Source organism: Triticum urartu, chromosome 2, assembly GCF_003073215.2.
Source record: "Triticum urartu cultivar G1812 chromosome 2, Tu2.1, whole genome shotgun sequence".
NCBI classification, from domain to species: Eukaryota; Viridiplantae; Streptophyta; class Magnoliopsida; order Poales; family Poaceae; genus Triticum; species Triticum urartu.
Window position 1 is genome coordinate 672796479 of NC_053023.1, and position 21829 is coordinate 672818307.

Below are 21829 nucleotides of genomic sequence, written 5' to 3' on the forward strand. Positions count from 1 at the left end.
ATGTGAAAGTAAGAAGACAATTCCAAAATTGCGTTGAATAAGTGATAAAATTTCCCAAAGCTTGCCAGGTGGCTTTACAAAAAAAACTAAAAATTGCCATGTTTTGGAAGACAAAAAATGGCATGGTTAAAATAAAAAAAGAATTGCCATGCTACCTATAATTAAAAATGCACATGGCAACTTTAGAAAATATCCCCTCTCTAAAAATAGGGATTTTTGTTCTTTCAAAAATGGAAAAAATTGGGATTTTGGGGGGGAAATCAACTGAAAAATTGAATTAAAAAATATCTTTAAAATACAAGTCACAACCCCTCACTTTATTAATATCTTTAAAATACAAGTCACAACCCCTCACTTTAGTCGAGTGATAAGCGCCCCCGCCTCTTAAGCAAGAGGTCGCCCGCTCCTCGGGCACCTTGGTCCTGCATTTTTTTTTTTGCGAAAAAAAGAGAACGTAACAATATAACTGATGTTCCATAAAAATAGGTTGTAGGTGTAACTATTCCTATTCCAAACTGTATATATGTGTGTAACTGCACAGAAATAAACCTATAAGAACAGCCTAATGCATTTGAAACCAATGCTTGACCTCTAATTCATTTCACAGAAGTTCTGATCCCGAGTCATCCTTGTTCTTTGTTCTAACAATCTCAGGGTCGACAGTGTGCTGCTTGCATCCTCTGGGGCCATAGTGCTCTGAGATCTTCCGCACCACCTTCCGACACAGAGCACAGTAATGAACCTGACATGCCAGGCACAAGATGTGGTTGTTGTTTCCCATCTGCTCATATCAGATACAGTGAAATATTGCCCGACATCAGATAAAAAAATTGATGATTAAATCCATATGATATCTGAAAGCCATATCAACATCACCTTGGGATATGGTCGGTGGCATTTTGGGCATGGATACTGTCTGGAGCTGACGGATAGGCTCAGTACTTTTCGTTCAATCTGCACCGCATTCACTGTAATGAAATCAAGTGCCCTTACAGTCTCTGTCCTCCTAGCATTTAAGTAGTTGAATTCACGGTGACAGTTTCTGCAAAACATGTGGTTGCAGCCAGACACACGTATGAAGGCAATACCACAATGAGGACATGGAACGGAAGAACGGAGGACTTCCTTGATGCTAAATATTTCATTTGCCAAGTTGATTCGTCTGTCAATGTCGCCTTTGCTCCATTGGCGCACCCTTGACTGTTCCTGTATAAAACAAACATCACATTGATAATTGTAATCATTCCTCATTGCATTAATCAACCAGACATATATTTCCGGGAAATCATGTTATACAATAACCTTAGGTACAAGAATGTGTTCCCCTCAAAATGAAAATATAATGAAAAAACTTGTAGTTCCTTTTCTCTACTAACCGAAAGAAATCAGTTCTACAACGATTAATTTGGTAGGGAGATATATCCAGCGGCGCGTGCTATTACTACACGCCCTCATCCCAAATTTTCTTGTTCAGCACTTAAGTAGGACACATGGTTCAATTATTAACACTGAAGCTTGGAAAAAAATTGAAACTTTCATGGGGGGAGGCTCCCCATCTGAATATTTTTCGTTGCTTTTTTTTCCAAAAACCTCCAAGAGGCAATGTCTTATAAAGGCGCGCTTATTCAACGCGAGGAAAGGAAATCACACCACAGCAGTGCGTGTGACCATAGAGTTATATCCATGCTTGTAATATGTTGGGCCTAAAGTTTGAAATTGTTTTTTACTAAATTCTGAAGAAGAAAATAAGCCTTTTCTTTTATGAAAATGCTTTTAATATGTTGGAAGTTGGACTTGGCTCTGATTGTGAACACTCACAGGTCACAGCTAATAATGAATTGAGACAAATGAGAGATTCTGTAGCGTTTAGCTGGACTTCAAGGAGTATATGACATAGTACTCCTAGATCCATTTACTACCTGTAAGGTGAGAAGTTTTTCTTCTGGAGTAAGAATAACACAGCTCCTCCCTGTGTGACAAGGCTCTCTGCAGCGGGTGCAGAAGTTAAAGAGGCAATTGGAGCATCCGGCTTTATCCTTGTCTAACAGGCAAGCTGTTCCACATCTTGGACAGTACGCTACATCAGCCATTGAATCTAGAGCTTTCTGAAGCATCAACCTTTCGCACCGTTCAAAATCTGCATCTCCTGGCAACCTCTTCAATAGATTAGGAGGAATAATGCCTCCACACTTGTCATCAGGGCACACCAACTTTAGTACTGTTCCTTCCTTGAGATGAATCCTTGAGTAAGTCTCCATGCACCTCTGGCAAAAGTAATGCTGGCATGGAAGCTTTACAAAATCAACGCATGAGGGTAATCAAAAGACACAATTTAGTTCTTACAAGTCTCCTGACATGATGGAACTTAGATTGCCCATGATTAATTGATTATTTCACAGAAGAGTGAACATGGACATGATTATCTATGGTAAGTTTAAGCTTTTGAATGGTCCATTGGTTTAATTAGCAGAGGCTCAATTGTGTACATAATTAGTGAAACGCAGTGACACATGGACACTGCATTTGTTATTGCTTTTTTTTTTGCGGGTGTGCATTTGTTATTGCTGTACAAAATTAGTAGAGGCTCAATTGTGCCTTGACGAATATGCGAAAAATGATATTTTTGTCAGGTTTAAAATGCTGTGCCTTGACGAGTATTAAATAGTTGAAATGAATTTTGAGCAAATATTTAGATTCTAGTTATGTGATATTATTTCCAAATTCCGGCCAATATAGGCTCGAATTCGTGCTCATTAAATCATGGAACCCCAATTCGGCATCCAATGTATATATTTTCAAATGATGAATGGTAAGTCCTGAAAAAATTACTATGTGCAGAACACAGCATATTCAGACGAAAAAAATAGAGATATCATAATGCAGAGCATAGTGCAAGAAATGAGCCCCAGGAAGAGTACCCCGAGCATCAACTAGAACATTCAAGTTACCTGGGTACTCGCTGAAGCAAATCATGCAGGCATGAAGCCCGTGGAGAAAGGATTCATGGCATTGCTCCTCATTGTAGCCGATCAACTGTTGAACGACAGACTCTGCAGACAAAATCTCTCCCACAACCCGAAGATCCACAGGACCAACCGCAGTATGAGGCTGTCGTATGACTATTCTGTTGTCAAAACCAAGATGAGAAAGCATAGAGCTCTGCAGCCAATGCACCCACTCATAAACAACTTCCTGTTCAGCTTGTTGCGCCCAGATCGAGTCGAGCATGTGACAAAGGGAGGAGACCTTCACATTATCCAACCATTGTACACCGAGAGTGAAGTATGGAGGATGATGGCTTGGGTACTATGGAGGCATGAGGCATGTCAATGATAGTGGAGCCAAGTGCTCGACACTGAAGTTTTCAAGGAACTGGCTCTTTGGGTCATCATCATCAACACCCTGGAATGGTTCTACGGATACACTGATGCCATCTGGAATTTCACAATGCACCTGAATCTGCAAATTATTGAAAATGGAAAAACAAGTATCATGATTTTTGTGTGTCGATGATAGTTACTGATTCCTGGGACCCTGTGGACCAATTTAAAAAGTTTTACCTGGAAAGATCGCGGTCCAGCCTTTTCACCAAAAATGCAGATCTTGTCTCCAAAAATTGCCTCCAGAGCTAACATCTAAGAAATAAATAAGATATCCCAGAATAAGGTTACCTCAGCATTTGCTCTTTGAAAAATCAGTATAATTTTTTTACATCCAAGTTTGAGACGACCAATGCTCATTCTCTGTTTCTGAACACGGGTTGTTTTGTATAAGAAAATTTATGGGGTTTTTGCCTTGAAGAGAAGAGAACTCCTATGCAGTAAATTAATTTGCTTATGAAACTATATTCAGATAATGTTTGTTAACCAATGTCAGAATTTCCTCTTCTTCTTCTTTTTTATTTCGAGTGGAACTTCCTCTGTTTTGATATCCTGCACACCATTAGCCTGGAAGTGCCACTCCAATTCTAAAACCAACTTTCCTAGAGTATTGTATTCATGCTTTCAGTCTGGAACCTGCTTAGCTGAATGTCAGAGCAGCAAAATACTTGGATCTTACAGTGAAGTCGCAGCTTATTCCAAATCACAACCTGTGCATGACACAAGAGGACCACAAAAACTGAATGGATGTTCCTGTTTTCTGCTCAGCTACAGCGAAATTGCACTACACTAGACTTTTTCTGCTACCTCTATCTTCCAGTGTTAGGGTTTGCGGTCTGAAATTACACAAGAGCTTAGGAAAAATTGTGCGCGACTTGGAGGACTCGGTGGACGCCGCGATCAGGAGAGGGGTGGGGTTTGCATTACGAAATTGGCCCAAGGGTTTAACGGCGACGAGGTTTAGGGTGAAGCACAGAGTTTCAGGGGAAGAGGGGGCACCTCGTCTTGCTGGAGCTGGTAGTTGGAGCGCAGCTGCTCGTCCGACAGATCGGGCTCCACTCCCTCCTCGCGACCCCGCAGCGCCATCTCGCGGAGCATCCTCGCCGCCTCCGGCGAGAGGTCGTCGTCGCGGTGAGCGCTCTCCATCTCCATCCAGGGCTCTGCTGCGGGTGGCGACTTGCGACGGTACGCGTACGGGGGAAATTTAGAGACTCTTTTTTTGTTATAATTTTGATTGACAGCATGAATTTTGCGTCTACAAAAGTGTGCTTCTGATTATCTTCAACAGGAGTTTGGAGACTCCATCAATTAATTAAGCAGATGACAAATATTTAGATACCCAACACAGAATTAGGGATGGAAACGGACGGATCGGATAGTGCTCTTATCACTTTCAAAACAAATACGAATACGAATACGGATGTTATCAGATACAGATGTGGATGGGATGTTATTTGTATACAAATACGTATCAAATGTTTATTCGATTCAGAACGGATATAAATAATAATGACATATTGCTTAAGTAAATTAGTCAATAGCTATGTGACATGAAATAATCAACTTGTGACGTACAATAAGTCAATAATAAATTGGTTTATGAATAGATACTATTGTAATGCATTATAATTTCTACGTTTAATCATACAAAGAGTAAAATTTAACCACTTATTTGGCTTTTATGTTGGATAATTGAAATGTTGGGGCTAGAATTTTGAAAATTGCCTTCCATAATCTTATTCGGATACGGATATATCCACTTTCATATTCATATTTGTGTCAAAATCTTATACCATATTTATTTATTTATTTGTTAAGTAAATTCAGGTGCAGATAATTTCCATTTCCATTTTAATTCAAATGCAGATAGTTTAGATATGAATATGCATTTTCTCAAATACAAATATCAGATATTTCGAATTATCCACTACCATTTTCCACCCCTGCACAGAATAGCATCGGCCGATCTGGCTACCAACAAAATCCCGCATAACCCGGTTCAGAAGAACAAGAAAAAGAAAGTACGATAGCACTTCTGACTCTGAAGCCACTCCCCACACCTCTATGCACGCCGCGCCCGGCGGAGATGCCACCACCGACCCTTCCTCGCCGTACTTCATCGACGCCGCCCACCCGTACGCGGCCGCCGCCGCTTCCGCGCTCACCTCCCACCGCGCCAAGTCCAAGTGGTCCCAACTCGCCTCCCTGCCGCTCCCCGACCCCCTCCCCGCGTCCGCCGTCTCCGCCGTCCTCCTCCTCCTCCGCCACCGGCCCCACGTAGCGCTCAGCTTCCACCAGTTCGCCCTCCGCCGCCTCCTCCCATCCCGCTCCCCGCCCCCGCTCATCCTCTCCGCCTCCGCCGCGCACGTCGCGGCCGCCTCCCGCCTCCGGCGCGCGGCCATATCCGTCCTCTCCTCCGCCACCTGCCACTACTCCCCCTCCCAGATCTTCAACGCCCTCGCCGCCACCTACCGCCGCTTCGCGTCGGCCCCCTTCGTCTTCGACCTCCTCCTCCTCGCCTACCTCCGCTCCCGCCGCGAACCCCTCGCGGCGGCCTCCATCGCCCGCCGCTACCTCGCCTCCGGCGCCTGCCCCCTCCCCTCCACCGTCGCGCTGCTCTTCCGCTCCCTTCCCTGCGCCGAGTCCGCCCTCGAGATGTACCACCAAGTCTACACGCGTCCGGGTCCAAGAACCAACCGCGTGCTCCAGCCGACGGCGCAGACCTTCAACTCCCTCCTCCTCGCTTTCTACCGCCATGGCAAGTGCCAAGATTTCGACATTGTGCTCGACGAAATGGACAGGTACTCCTGCAAGCACAATGTGGGCACTTACAACATTCGGATGGCCGCGTGCTGTGATGACAGGGATATGGAGAAGGCGCGAGGATTGTGGGATGAGATGGTTCAGGGAGGGATCCAACCAGATGTCACCTCATACAACACGATGATTGGTGGGTATTGTGCTGCCGGGGAGGTGGGGATGGCAGAGGAGATGTTCAAGGACATGGAGATTTGTGGGATTGAGCCAAGTGTTACAACACTTGAGTGGTTGGTTAGAGGGCATTGTAGGACAGGGGATGTTGATGCTGCGATGCTTGTTCGTGTAGACCTCAGAAGGAGGGGATTTGGTATGGCGGCGGAGGTTGTCGAGGAGATGGTTGATAGATTGTGTCAGAAGAGGAGAGTTGAGGAGGCGTTATGTATTTTGAGGGCAGAGATGAAGAGGGAAGAGTTCACACCGAGTCGGGGAAGCTATGAGGTGCTGATAAGGGGATTTTGTGAGAAAGGGGAAATGGAGGTGGCGATGAGACTCCAGGCAGAGATGGCCGGGAAGGGATTCAAAGCCGGAGCTGAGGTATACCATGCTTTTGTCCGCGCTTATGAGAAGGATGAGGACCACGAGATGGTTGAGAGGTTGAGGAAGGAAATGGCAGCGATAGGCATTGAGGATGGCAGTGACCTGGAATGTATGCAATGATGCGTTTTTTAAGCTTCGTATGTTGCTGTTCAGGACACTGGTAAATTCCTGTTGTACTTGTCTCATCCAATTTTGTTCATCTTCAGTCTTTACACTGTACATATTAGAGCACAAAAATCTCTGAGTTGTATCTTTAGAAATATATGGAGTCTGAGGGTCTTCCACCTCTATCTGTGAATTTTATTGTTAGGTTCATGACTTCTGGCTGGTTGTGTTAACTACTTTAGTGATCATCTCCTGTGTTATTACCATATATTTCAACTTTTACAGCTTACATCAATCTTTGTGTCATGCACTCATGCATGCCATTGATATATAGTTGTTGCATATGAAAAGGGACATATGATTTTTGCAGGTTTGTTAAGATCTGCGGTACATGTAGCCAAAGAGTTAATTGGCCAGCTCCCTTCATTATTTGAGGTATGTACCACATGGACTGCAACTATGAAGTACAATTTCATGTTTGATGTATGTAGTGTGTGTCGGTGGTTCTAAAATCTAATGTTTCGGTTGGCACCGACGGTAGCCAAAAATAACAATACTTATTCTTATGTCACAGTTCCGCCATAAGAGAGTTGGCAAGTGCTGCATTCATGCTCCAGCAAGGAAGATCCTTGAGACAATGCAAATTATCTGTTCCTGAGCGCATCACCTAACTGACCTCTCATGATCAGGACTTTGGCAGAACTGTATATTGACAAGGGTGAGAGTGCGTGTTATATACATACGTCTGAAAGCTGGCAATTGCAAAGGACGAACTCGCCAAGAGCTGAAGAAGCAAGACAGTAGTGAGAGGCGGTATGTTCATCACCGTGGTCAGTGTTCCGTCAGTCAGTAAAACCACAGCAGCAGGCCAGAGAAGCCAGGCGCTTTGGTGTGATGTGTGTAAAGTTACCTTGGCACTCTTTACCTTGCTTTAAAACGAATTTGCTTCTATCATTCAAATGATATCATGGAAATTTTAGAGGAATGTATTTTAGAATTTTCTTCTATTGGTTTTGGGGTCTGTATCTTGTAAAAAGTCTGCATTAAGTCGAACCTTTTGAAAAAAGAATCTTAGTTTTCTCTATGGTGCAATCAAACAAAGGCAACTTTGTGCTTATCTGATTCAAGTGTGGGTGGCATTGCGTCCCTAAACTATACTGTCTTTTCATCGGTTCAAGCTTTTAGATGAACGAAAATGAAGGCAAATGTTTCCGGTGAACTGGATGCTACATGAAACTCAAGACCTTGCTCAAGCAATATTAAAAAGACTATAGTTGTTGGCTAACACAACATTTATAGATCTAGAATTACACTTGTTAAGTCGAAAGTGTTCTTCTAATCTCGAGCTCAAATGCTGCCAATATGAACAGTAAAATCAGAACGAAAACAAAACAAAAATCTGATTTATTTTTTTGACAACAAAATTGCTTAGTTTTCTGTCCGCGTGCATATTTTAGTAATGAAATCACCTTCATGGAGGTCTGGGTAAAAATAACAAAATCATCACTTCAAAATGCTTTCAAAAGTAGACTTTTTTTTGAATCGCAGGCTTTATTACTTATTCATGAGGATTACAATGGATTTGAATACATCCTATATGAAAGAGGGGGTATTGTTTACCCGAAACATCTTCTACGATCCTCACTAGACTGCTTGATGCATCTATGTGCAGCTTCATTTGATTCACGGTTAAGGATTCAGTACTGGAGCTCACATCATGTCTCAGTTTCAAGGCAGCTGCCACAAAGCTTTGTGATGTTTCTGTGGTTGATCTATGAAAGGATGGCGACATCATTGACGACTTGGTCAATCTCACCTTGCTCAATGACCTTAGATTTCTTTATAGCGACCACAAGATGATCAGATAAGATGCCTTTGTACACCATGCCATGCCCTCCACGGCCAAGGATCCGTATGCAATCAAAGTTGTTTGTTGCATGCTCCAACTCTGCCAGTGAGAAAATCTTTGTCCTTTCATTTGCATTTTCACCCGATGATATTAGTCATTCTAAAAGGATGCCACAATTCTCTGCAAAATACTACATTTTTATTGCTTTTGGATGTCTCTTCGCCACCGCTCGCTCACCTGTTTTTTTGCTCCTATTTTACTACAGTAGGTATGATGTTCTTAGAAAAAGCCGACCAGTTTTTAAGTAACAAATGTTCATGAAATTTTTAAAAATGAAATTGATTTTTTTTAAAATTTCAATTTTTCCCTAAAAATGTTCACAGAATTCAAAATGTTCATAGATTTTCTAAAAATATTCGCAGATTTTCTAAAAATATTCACAGATTTCTAAATATGTTCACGGATTTTCTAAAACTTATTTGTAAATTTGAAACAATCCTCCGTGGATTTGAAAAAAAATCACAATTTTGAAAAAAAACCGAGGTTTTGAAAAAGTTCACAAATTTGGAAAATTTCACGAATTTCAATTTTTTCACAAATTTGAAAAAAAATGTGAATTGAAAATCTTTGCAGAATTAAAAATATTCCATTTTCAAAATGTTCATAGATTTGACAAAAAAGATCACTAATTTGGAAAAAATTGTGAATTTCAAAAAATGTTCACAAATTTGGAAAAAGTTCACAGACTTGAAAAATCTTCACAAATTTGAAAATTTCAACAAAAAATTAAAACATTATAAATTTTAAAATTGATCCCGAATTTAAGAAAAAAAATCATGATTTTGAAAAAAGTTTGTGAATTTTGAAAAATGGATGATCGAAAAATAAAAATGAAACACGAAGAAAAAAACCATACATAACTCCTCTTGGAAAAACAAGAGAAAGAAATAAGAGTTAAATGGGTCGAGCCCAAAGTGAAAGGATGGTGCACCAGGTTGTAGGAACACCTATAAACGACACTTAGGGCGCTGAATAGGATTTGGCCCACGCACGCACCTTTAACATTTTTTTAATCTAAACACACTTACTTTATTGATTAAAGATATTTATAGGGATACAATGAAGGTCTGACGGGTATAACAGCCACAGATTGCGCCCGAGATCTAGACCAAAAGCATGCGTAGCAAGGCTATGTGCCTCAAATTTTGAAACTCTACTACAAAAAATGAAAGAACACTCATTAAAGTGCTTAGAAGTTTCGATGACCTCCTTCATGATGCTCGCATAAGTTTATCTGGTCTACTTGTTGATGTCCTGAACCACCATTTGGCAATCGGAAACTATAACCACTTGCAAAGCCAAGTTAGTAGTAAGAGTAAGAGCCTCCCTGCATGCTAACATCATGTTGAATAAAATCAATGCTACTGAAAAAGTTTAGCTCCGCATTGCTCTTGTTAGTATCTTTTGTCTGTATGTTGTACTTACATTTATAGCTAGTTGATTATGTAGCATCACTCTGAATCTTAGCTTAAATATTCTTCATTTGTTCCTATATTATCACATCTATATTTACTCTTAACAAAATGTAGAATGAAGGCAATGCTTATGAAGAAGATTCTATGGTCAACTTCTTCAATTGCCCCCCCCCCCCACACATCAACATGGACAAGGGCTTTATAGAGCCGATCTTCACTACTAACGTAAGTTTGTCCTTCTTGAGCCTTCAAATTTGTTGTATATATTTGGATAGTCATGACTGCAATTGTTGTTTATTTTTGTCGTTTGCATCAAAATGCATGTTTAAAGTTTATTACGAAGAGGTTCATAAACATAAGTTTGTCCTTCTCAATTTCAGATTTTAGTTGTACAACCAAGTTCTTTATTCATACCATGTAAATGAAACTAAACACAGTAAGTGATCTTCTTTAGCACTGTGTGTATGCTCGTGTTCTTGATTTGTAATCTAGTGGTATGGTGAAACTATCAACTCTAGGACAATGCCACATCCTGCTATGTCTTAACTATGAACAATGTCACATTATGTTAATGTTATTTAAATCATGTCTCTTTATTTACCAATATGAAATATGATAAATTGACAGTACACTGTCCATGATACTTATACGTTCTTTAGCACTGCATGTATACTTGTGTTCTTGATCTGTAATCCAATGGTGTGGTGAAGCTAGCCACTCCTGCACAATGTCATTTCCTGTCATGTCTTAACAATGAACAATGTCATATTATGTTAATCTTATTTTAAATCGTGTGTCTTTACTTGCAAATAAAAAATTGGATGAATTGACAACACTGATGCTTATACGTGCAAAACTTGTTATATGTCTCCCTGTTTCTCTTTCAGAGTGATATCTCTGACGGTGGGAAGAACTACCACAATGATAGTGAGATGAACCCATTGATTGTCCCTCTGACATATATTGTAGGGAATGAGGCAACACATCTTGGGGATAGCGATACAACCCCAAAGTCATGTCTTGATGTAGTGTTGAAGTTACTCGCTAATAGCACTGACACAAGCTCGATGAAGTCGCCACCTGAATCTGTTCAACTTCTTCGGTCTCAGCTTCAAGCAGAAAGACATGGTTCAGCTTACTAGAACTCCAATCTCTGTGGAAGATCAACGAGAAGTCCAAGAGTTGGAGGATATAAGTGTCAAACAAGCGCAGTCTCATCAGCTTGCTCAGCTCCTTGCGATGCAGCTCCCGGTCAGGGCTAACCTTTCTTGAACTGTGTTAAAGTATTATCGGTTTTGTATATTATTTTGTCAACGCGTTTATTTGCACTGGTGGTGACATTTGATACCCAGTGTATGTAGGGGCTGTTTGGTTATAGGACTAGCATTGCCACACTTTGCCACACATTTTTGCCAAACTTGCCTAAGGTTAGTTCATCAAAATGAGAGCCACAAATTGGCAAGCCTAAGGGAATCTTGCCATACTTTTTGTGTGTATGACATGTGGGGCCCAAGTGTGGCTTGCCTAAGGTGTGGCTTGAACCAAACACTCACCTAAGTTGGTCAAACTTGTCTAATCTTAGTTGTGGCAATCTTTGGCTAAGTTAGTCACAAACCAAACAGCCCCATAATCTGTAGTCTGGTTGTGTTCTTTATTATCACTCGTAGCAAACTTTGATGCCCAGTGGATGTAATATATGTCATAATTTCTTTATTGTATAGTCTAGATTTATTCTTAGTCACGGTGTTGTAATTTATTTATTGTATATGTTGTCCTCGCTCTCTGAAAAGGCCGTAAGCTTCGATAGAGGTCAAAAGGCCAAAATGTTAGTATATAAAAAAACACGGTACTCAAACGGGTCGGCCCGCAACTCGCTATATATGGGCCGAAACATGGGCCCGCAATCATCTCGGGCCATTAGCAGGCCTAATCGTCAACTGCCCCCCTAGTAGTTTTGGGCCTTTAACAGGCTGAGTAAACCGTGGGCCTTAGTTGTGCTAGAAAGTGCCATGGACTTTAAACAGGCTAAAAAGTAGATTGGGCCTGAATTGTGTAGGATAATTCACGGGCCGACATCAGGCCGAAATATGCATCGGCCCATAATTGGCCCAGTTATATGATGGGCCCTTAACAAGCCAAAATTTATTTCGGGCCATGGTTTACCCAATCACATTATGGGGTGTAAGCAGGTCGGATGCAAAGCGGGCAATAATTAGGTCCAACTATATCATGGGCCTTTAACAGGTTGATAGTCGGGTTGTCCTGAAATTTTTCCACGAAGACAATGGGCCATTAAGAGGCTGAAAGTTACTTCGAACCAGAAATAGGCCCAGATGTAACACAGGTCGTTAAATGACCGAAAGTGAAACCAGGCCGAAAACAACCCAAATGCATCAAGAGCCGCTATTAGGCCGAAACAAATATCGGGTCGAAGTGGGTCAAACTGTTAAACGACCTTTAATAAACTGAAATACAAATCGGGCCTTCAGTGGGCTCAAAAGCACCATGGCCTGTTAACGGGCCAGATCTGATATAGTATGTAGTTTGGCCCAAAACATGACAGTCTGTTAACGGGCGGGCCCATTAGTATCTGACAAAATCTTGTTGGCCTTTGGCTGGGTCGGCCCTTTTAACCTAAATGGGCCACTTCTAGGCCATTCCACATGTCCATTGGACGGATGACATTTGTCCCAAAGCCGAGCTGACATGTGGTACTGTCACTAGTGGAGAAAAGCCTAGCTATGGCGTGCCAAAAACTGCCTTGCTGGCGTAGACACACGACACCACTAATATGGCGCCATTGCTAAAAAAATAGTTGTGGCGTTGGAGGACACGACAGCAGTATCGTACATGGGGCTGGCGTGTCACCAGTCCAACACTAGCACTAAGTTCATCTTAACTCCGGCATGACTACTTATCCAACGCCAGCAAATGGTTTTTTAGTAATAAAAAAATTGCTCATCAGTATTAGCTACTTACTTAATATTTCCTCCGTCCGGAAATACTTGTCATCAAAATGAATAAAAGGGGATGTATCTAGATGTATTTTAGTTCTAGATACATCCCTTTTTATCCATTTTGATGACAAGTATTTTCGGACGGAAGGAGTAGATACTAATGAACACAATATACTCATCAACACTAGGTACTTACTTAATAGATAATCATTACAGAAGAGGCTCATGAACTTAACAAGTTGATATTAAACTTCACAAAAGTTGCTCATCAAGTACTCTAGTTACTCGATCATAATCAACTAATAAGATGAACTAGCTACTTAAAAAAACTAATCATCATCAAGGAGAATGCCCAGCTGGCGAATCTTCTTTCTACCCCCCTCTCCATTTCTTCTGAAATGACCTATGGCCATCTTCAAGTCAATCCTCTCAGCCCTAAGGAGTCTTATGCCCTCCTTCAGTTTTCCCGATCCTCGACGAGCTTATCCCTCTCGTCCCTCAACTCATTAGTCTCCTTAACGAGCCAAATAGTGTCCTTGCGTAGCTCTTTAATCTCCACCTTTAGCTCGTCATTTGCCCCTTGCATGCTCTTGATGATATACTCATAAGTGTCTAAGAATTGATTGTTGGCCATGTCCACATCGCACACCGACTCATTGTTGCCTCTAGAATTGGCCATGACCTACAAACACACATGCATATACGATCAAGATAATATTGCAATGTATAGAACTAATCAAACTAGATAGCATGGATCACAATGTAAAGTAGTTCAAATATTGCAATGTATAGAACTAATCAAACTAGATAGCATGCATCTCAATGTCGAGGGTTGACCTATATATAGCAAACTAGATAGCATGTGGTGACCTACAACAGCAAATTGCATAGCAAACTAGATATGTTGGTCTATAGAAATTGTACAATATGAACGAAGATGATCCTGCTTGAGTGGGTCATTAAGGAATAAGCCTTTGTAAACAGACCAATCATCACCGGATGATAGTTATATAACAAGATGAGATCAGCCACCGAAGATATCATATCCGTTCATAATACACTCTATCCATTCATCCATCCATCTATCAAAGAGATATCGTATCCATTCATATATAAACCAATCATCTACTCCATCTATCAAAAGAAATTTTCTAGCTCAGATCCGCTACCGGAGGGAGATGCGCTTGGGAAGGCGAAGAAGATTCGCAAGGGGGAGAGGGAAGATCTCACCTCCTTTGTCGGAGTTGGCGGTGGCCGCGCAGTTCCGGCGGCGAAGAGCGGCGTGGTCAGGCGGCGGTCGCGGTGGCGGCGTTGGTCGAGAAGGGGGTACGAAGAAGAAGGGTGTGAGTTCGTACTGAATCTGACTTACTTGTTTTTACTGGACAGGGCAGTTTTTGCTGGCGTTGGCCCAATGGATAGTGTTGGCGTAGGCCTAATGGGTCACGACATAGAAAACGTTAGCACACATAAAAAACTCAGAAAATATCTATGTCGTTCAAGAAATAATACACGCCAGCGGTATGGTAGTAGCAATGTCGTACTCCCTCCGTCCCAAAATTGTCTTAGATTTGTCTAGATACAACTGTATCTAGTGTTAGATACATCCGTATCTAGACAAATCTAAGACGAGAATTTTAGGACAGAGGGAGTACCAAATTGTCCGACGCCAGCACTGTTGGGTAACGTAGTAATTTCAAAAAAAATCCTACGCACACGCAAGATCATGGTGATGCATAGCAACAAGAGGGGAGAGTGTTGTCCACGTACCCTCATAGACCGAAAGCGGAAGCGTTAGCACAATGCGGTTGATGTAGTTGTACGTCTTCACGATCCAACCGATCAAGTACCGAACGCACGGCACCTCCGAGTTCAACACACGTTCAGCCCAATGACGTCCCTCGAACTCCGATCCAGCCGAGTGTTGAGGAAGAGTTTTGTCAGCACGATTGCGTGGTGACGATGATGATGTTCTACCGACGCAGGGCTTCGCCTAAGCACCGCTACAGTATTATCGAGGTGGACTATGGTGGAGGGGGGCACCGCACACGGCTAAAAGATCAACCGATCAATTGTTGTGTCTCTAGGGTGCCCCCTGCCCCATATATAAAGGAGCAAGGGGGGGTGCGGCTGGCCAAGAGAGAGGGCGCGCCAGGAGGAGTCCTACTCCCACCGGGAGTAGGACTCCCCCCTTTTCTAGTTGGATTAGGACTTGGGAGGGGGAAAGAGGAGGGAGAGAGGAAGGAAGGGGAGGCGTCGCCCCCCTCTCCTTGTCCTATTCAGACTAGGGGGGAGGGGCGCGTGGCCCAGCCCTGGCCGCCTATCCTCTTCTCCGTAAAGGCCCACTAAGGCCTATTAACCTCCCGGGGGTTCCGGTAACCTCCCGGTACTCCGGTAAAATCCTGATTTCACCCGGAACACTTCCGATATCCAAACATAGGCTTCCAATAGATCAATCTTCATGTCTCGACCATTTCAAGACTCCTCGTCATGTCCGTGTTCACGTTCGAGACTTCGAACAACCTTGGGTACATCAAAACATATAAACTCATAATATAACTGTCATCGAAACATTAAGCGTGCGGGCCATAAGGGTTCGAGAACTATGTAGACATGACCGAGACACGTCTCCGGTCAACAACCAATAGCGGAACCTGGATGCTCATATTGGTTCCCACATATTCTACAAAGATCTTTATCGGTCAGACCGCATAACAACATACGTTGTTCCCTTTGTCATCGGTATGTTACTTGCCCGAGATTCGATCGTCGGTATCTCAATACCTAGTTTCAATCTCGTTACCGGCAAGTCTCTTTACTCGTTCCGTAATACATCATTCCGCAACTAATTCATTAGTTGCAATGCTTGCAAGGCTTAAGTGATGTGCATTACCGAGAGGGCCCAGAGATACCTCTCCGACAATCAGAGTGACAAATCCTAATCTCGAAATACGCTAACCCAACAAGTACCTTCGGAGACACCTATAGAGCACCTTTATAATCACTCAGTTACATTGTGACGTTTGGTAGCACACAAAGTGTTCCTCCAGTAAATGGGAGTTGCATAATCTCATAGTCATAGGAACATGTATAAGTCATGAAGAAAGCAATAGCAACATACTAAACGAGCGGGTGCTAAGCTAACGGAATGGGTCAGGTCAATCACATCATTCTCCTAATGATGTGATCCAGTTTAATCAAATGACAACTCATGTCAATGGCTAGGAAACTTAACCATCTTTGATCAACGAGCTAGTCAAGTAGAGGCATACTAGTGACACTCTATTTGTCTATGTATTCACACATGTAGTATGTTTCCGGTTAATACAATTCTAGCATGAATAATAAACAATGATATAAGGAAATAAATAATAACTTTATTATTGCCTCTAGGGCATATTTCCTTCAAGCACTATTTGAAAAAAAATAGTGTTGGCGTTGATAAAAAACGGCGCGCCATAAACGAAAGTTGTGGTCAGCCGTTTTTTCACTAGTGTGCTGGTGAATGAGAATTTGACACGTGAAAAATCCCCATTGGTCCGTGATGTTAACGGGTTATCGGATCCAAACCGACACCCGATAGCTTAATGACAACCCGTTATGATGGATGCCACGTGTCGGTTATGTAAAATAGGGTCTAGCATATTGTACATGTACACGTATTTGTATATGTATGTAACTATATTCTGCTCATCTATATATTGAGACGTGAGGTTGGATGTTAGCCACCCACCAAAAACCTAAACCTACCTCTTCAACTTGGTACCAGAGCCACCGGGCCGCCGCGCGAACCCTACGCCGCGCGCCGCCCTTCCGCGCCGCCGCCGCCGCGCGCCGCCCTCCACCACGCCGCCGCGATGTCGTCTGCCGCCCTTTCGCTCTCCAACAGCGTCGGCACCATCACCTCGCCCGTGGCTACCACCGTTCCCGCCGCCCTCGCCGTTCCGGCGATCTCTGTCCGCCTTGGCCGCCACAACTTCATGTTGTGGGGAGGCATCGCCGGCACCGTCTTAGCCGGCGCAAACCTCCATGGCTACCTGGACAGCACCACGGTGGCACCCGACAAGACCATCGCCATCGGGACTGGTGATGCCACGACGACCACCGCTAACCTGGCGTACCACCATTGGTGGACTCAGGACCAGAAGGTCAAGGGCCTCCTTCTCACCTCCATGGAGGAGGACATCGCATGTCAGCTCATCAGCTGTGAGACGGCGCAGGTGGTATGGACGGTCGTCGGTGCCATGTACGGTGCGCAGAGTCGTGCCAACGTCCGTCACATCCTGCGTCAACTTCAGACGCTGAGGAAGGAGGAGATGTCCGCGGCTGAGTACATGCACAAGATGAAGGCCCTCGCCGACACCATGGCTGTCGCCGGCTCTCCGATTCGTGATGATGAGCTCATTGATCACATCCTCACAGGACTCGGCTCCGCCTACAACCCCATCACCGCCTCCATGGGTGTGAGTAATGCACCTATGCCCTACTCCAGCTTCTACTCGCTCGTCTTGTCGTTCGAAGCGTTGCAGGCTCAGCAGAGTGCGTCGGAGGGGTGGACTCCCTCGGCCAACGCCGTGACTCGCTCCGGCTCCTACGGCCAGGGCGGGCGCGCTCCCTACTCGGAGCCCTACCCCTCCCAGAGTAGGGGTCACCCGACCGATGGCAACGGCCAACCCGGGCATGGCCGCCAAGGCGGCAACGGTGGCCGCGACCGCAACCCCTCCTACGTCGGCAATGGTCGGCAAGGTGGCGGGGGTAACAGCGGCAACAACGGCGGCAGTGGCCGTCGCAACAATCGCTGGCGCCCCCGGTGTCAAATTTGCAAAAACTGGGGGGGCATGAGGCCGATGATTGTCGCAAGCGCTATGACCAGGACAACAACACTCGCTCCGCCAACTCGGCCTCCACCAACACCGTCAACTATCCTTGGGTACTGGACACCGGGGCTATGGATCACCTAACAAGTGATCTTGAACGTCTCCAGGTTCACGAGCGCTATGATGGCAAGGACCAGGTTCAAGTGGCCAATGGTGCAGGTTTGTCTATTTCACACATTGGTCATTCCCGCTTACCCGGTTCATCTCTCAAACTGCGCAACATCCTGCATGTTCCACACATCAGAGAGCATCTTCTTTCTGTCTATCGCCTTGTTTGTGATAATGACGTGTTTGTTGAGTTTCACCGTCGTCTTTTCTTTGTTAAGGACAAAGCAACCAGGCGCGTCATTCTTCAAGGTAGCAGCCGGGGAGGGGTCTACCCGATTCCCTTTGCTCGTGCATCGTCCTCGTCATCTCGCCATGCTTCATCCAGTGTCTGAGTTTCGTCCTCGCAATGGCATCAACGTCTAGGTCACCCTACCAATAATGTGGTCACCTCCATTGTTCAGAGCCATGGCCTTCCATGTTCTAGTTCAAATACTTCACCATTAGTGTGTGATGCATATCAGCGTGCTAAGAGTCGTCAACTACCGTATTCTACATCTTTTCATGTCACTACTGTACCTCTTGAATTAATTCATTCAGATGTTTGGGGTCCCGCTATTGCGTCTTCGGGGGGGGATACAAGTATTATGTTAGCTTTGTTGATGACTACACGCGCTTCACTTGGATTTATTTGCTTAAACATAAGTCCGATGTTGAGCAAGTCTTCTATAACTTTCAGGCTCATGTCGGATGCCTTTTGGATTGCAAAATCAAGGCCGTTCGGTCCAACTGGGGTGGTGAATACCACAAGCTCCATCGCTATTTTCAACGCACGGGCATCTCCCACCGTATGTCATGTCCACATACATCTCAGCATAACGGTATTGCTGAGCGCAAACACTGTCATTTGGTAGAGACCGGCCTCACCTTACTGGCGCATTCGTCTCTCCTACTCCGGTTTTGGGATGAAGCCTTTCTTACGCATGCTATCTCATCAACCGTATGCCCATTCCGGTTCTCAACAAGGACACGCCCCTGTTCCGCCTGTTTCATGTTCATCCCAATTATTCCTATCTTCGGATTTTTGGGTGTGCTTGTTGGCCTAGTCTCCGCCAGTATAATGCTCACAAGCTAGAGTTTTGTTCCAAGATGTGTGTTTTCCTTGGCTATAGCCCTCTACATAAGGGCTATAAGTGTCTTGATCGCATCTCGGGTAGGATCTATATCTCTTGTGATGTTGTTTTCGACGAGTCAGTTTTCCCTTACTCCATCCCAGGTGTCTCGGTTGACATTGCTTCTATTGAGCACGCCCTCACTTTTCCATCTAATGAACCGGTTTCGGATGTCCATGTGCGGAAATACGACCTGTTATATTTGTCACCTGACTTGTTTTCTGCAGATGCTGCTCTAATTTCTTCCCAGGAACCCGTCACCGCACCTGCATCCGCCGGCATGACCGACGTGCATACCACGCCTCCTAAGGCGGCCTCGTCGGCCTCGCCCGATGGCGCGTCCGTGGCCCAGTCTGCCTCGACCGCTGGCGCGACCATGGGTCCGACTGGGTCGCCCGCTGCATCTCCCGCCTCGCCTGGGTCGACCCGGCCTGCCTCGCCCGTCATCGCCGGGTCGCCAGCCGCGTCTCCTGGGCTTCCGTCTCCACCTGGCTCTTTGTCGTCACCTGGTCCGGCCCAGCCCGACGCGTCTCCCCGGCCCGTGTCGCCTACTGCTGAAGATCGTTCAGCCGTGACACCACTGGTCGGGTCTCCGTCCTCGCCGCCACCATCTACCGATGATGTGGCTCCCGGGCACACTATGGTTACCCGTCACCGCGATCATACGCGTAAGCCCAAGACATACACGGATGGCACGGTGCGGTACGACACTCGTCGGCGTGCATTCTTCGCCGCACCCACTTCTCATCGTGATTCTCTTGGTGAACCGTCTTGGTGTGCCGCCATGTCTGAGGAATTTGCCGCCCTTTGTCATACGCACACATGGGTGTTGGTATCTCGGCCTCCTGGTGTTAATGTTGTGGGCTGCAAGTGGATCTTTAAGACCAAGCATCGACCATACTGTTGACAAGCACAAAGCTCGCCTTGTTGCTCGTGGTTTTACTCAACAGCAAGGGATCGACTATGGAGATACTTTCGGCCCCATGGTGAAGCCTGCCACGGTTCGTCTGATCCTCTCTCTTGTTGTCTCCCGCGGGTGGAGTTTTCGACAAATTGATGTGAGTAATGCTTTTCTCCATGGTTTTTTGGCCGAAGATGTCTACATGCAGCAGCCCCTTGGTTTTGAGGATGCTCGTTATCCCTCTCATGTCTGCAAACTCCAGAGGTGTATCTACGGGCTCAAACAGTCATCGCGTGCCTGGTATGCTCGGCTGTGTCAGCGTCTCTCACAGCTTGGTTTTGTTCCCTCCAAGGCAGATGCGCCCTTGTTCATCTTTTCACATGGTGCTATCCAGATATACATGCTAGTGTATGTTGATGATGTTGTGATTGCTGGTTCTACACCTACTGTGGTGGATCGCCTTGTGCAGTCCTTGTCTGTGAGTTTTCCCATCAAAGACTTGGGCCGACTGGAGTACTTTCTTGGACTGGAACCGTCCTTTCATTCAGGGGGCATGACATTGACGCAGAAGAAGTATGCACTTGATCTCCTTCATCGCGTCAACATGGAGAACTGCAAGTCCACTTCCACTCCTCTTGCCACATCCGAGAGCCTCTCGCGTCATAGTGGTGCATTGCTGAGTACCGATGACTTTTTTCATGTATCGCAGTGTAGTTGGAGCACTTCAGTATCTGACACTCACTCGTTCAGACATCTCCTTTGCCGTGAACAAAGTGTGTCGGTTCCTATCTCAGCCTACGAAGGTTCATTGGGAAGCGGTTAAGCGTATTCTGAGGTATGTCAAAGGTACGCTAGACAAGGGGCTATGGATTCGTAAGTCCGGATTTACTGGAGTCAGTATATTCACCGATGCAGATTGGGCAGGTTGTGTTGATGACAGGCGTTCTACTAGTGGCTTTGCTGTATTTGTTGGACCCAATCTTATATCTTGGACTTCCAAGAAGCAGCCTACAGTCTCGAGGTCTAGCACCGAGGCAGAGTATAAGGCATTGGCCAATGGCGTAGCCGAAGCCATTTGGACAGACACAGTTCTCACAGAACTTGGAGTCACATGGCAGCGCACACCCATATTATGGTGTGATTGTTGAGGAACGTAGTAATTTCAAAAAATTTCCTACGCACACACAAGATCATGGTGATGCATAGCAACGAGAGGGGGAGAGTGTGATCTACGTACCCTTGTAGATCGACAACAGAAGCGTTTGGTTGATGTAGTCGTACGTCTCCACGGCCCGACCGATCAAGCACCGAAACTACGGCACCTCCGAGTTCTAGCACACGTTCAGCTCGATGACGATCCCCGGACTCCGATCCAGCAAAGTGTCGGGGAAGAGTTTCGTCAGCACGACGGCGTGGTGACGGTCTTGATGTACTACCGTCGCAGGGCTTCGTCTAAGCACCGCTACAATATTATCGAGGACTATGGTGGAAGGGGGCACCGCACACGGCTAAGAATATGATCACGTGGATCAACTTGTGTGTCAAGGGGTTCCTCTTGCCTCCGTATATAAAGGATCCAAGGGGGGGTGCGGCCGGCCCGAGTAGGAGGCGCGCAGGAGGAGTCCTACTCCTACCGGGAGTAGGACTCCCCTCCCTTTCCTTGTCTAACTAGGAGAGGGGGAAGGAAGGGAGAGAGGAGAGGGGGGCGCCGCCC

At 45.0% G+C, this 21829-nt stretch overlaps 2 protein-coding genes, 1 long non-coding RNA gene and 1 pseudogene across 3 annotated transcripts; 1 reads left to right on the forward strand and 3 right to left on the reverse strand.

The window, feature by feature from the left end:
- Positions 1-208: 208 nt before the first annotated feature.
- LOC125534006 (E3 ubiquitin-protein ligase RNF19A-like) lies at positions 209-2060 on the reverse strand. The gene is made up of 2 exons (XM_048697313.1): positions 877-2060; positions 209-781 (listed from the first exon to the last, which is right to left on the reverse strand). The coding sequence occupies exons 1-2, from the start codon at positions 1249-1251 to the stop codon at positions 602-604; spliced, it is 555 nt and encodes a 184-aa protein (XP_048553270.1). The 5' UTR covers positions 1252-2060; the 3' UTR covers positions 209-601.
- Positions 2061-2177: 117 nt separating this feature from the next.
- Positions 2178-4564, reverse strand: LOC125534005 (annotated as a pseudogene).
- Positions 4565-5402: 838 nt separating this feature from the next.
- LOC125539632 (pentatricopeptide repeat-containing protein At2g15980) lies at positions 5403-7959 on the forward strand. The gene is made up of 3 exons (XM_048703131.1): positions 5403-6897; positions 7213-7277; positions 7417-7959. The coding sequence occupies exon 1, from the start codon at positions 5445-5447 to the stop codon at positions 6855-6857; it is 1413 nt and encodes a 470-aa protein (XP_048559088.1). The 5' UTR covers positions 5403-5444; the 3' UTR covers positions 6858-6897; positions 7213-7277; positions 7417-7959.
- A 5389-nt stretch (positions 7960-13348) lies between these two features.
- Positions 13349-14541, reverse strand: LOC125539634. The gene is made up of 2 exons (XR_007296916.1): positions 14354-14541; positions 13349-13805 (listed from the first exon to the last, which is right to left on the reverse strand). It is a non-coding gene; the product is annotated as an uncharacterized LOC125539634 (long non-coding RNA).
- Positions 14542-21829: the final 7288 nt, after the last annotated feature.

Bases quoted from the DNA above. Each gene is read 5' to 3' on its own strand.
- LOC125534006 (XM_048697313.1), bottom strand. From the start codon at position 1,251: ATGAGGAATGATTACAATTATCAATGTGATGTTTGTTTTATACAGGAA. The intron at 782-876 runs GTGATGTTGATA...TGATATGAGCAG, and splicing joins GCCACCGACCATATCCCAAG to ATGGGAAACAACAACCACAT.
- LOC125539632 (XM_048703131.1), top strand. From the start codon at position 5,445: ATGCACGCCGCGCCCGGCGGAGATGCCACCACCGACCCTTCCTCGCCG.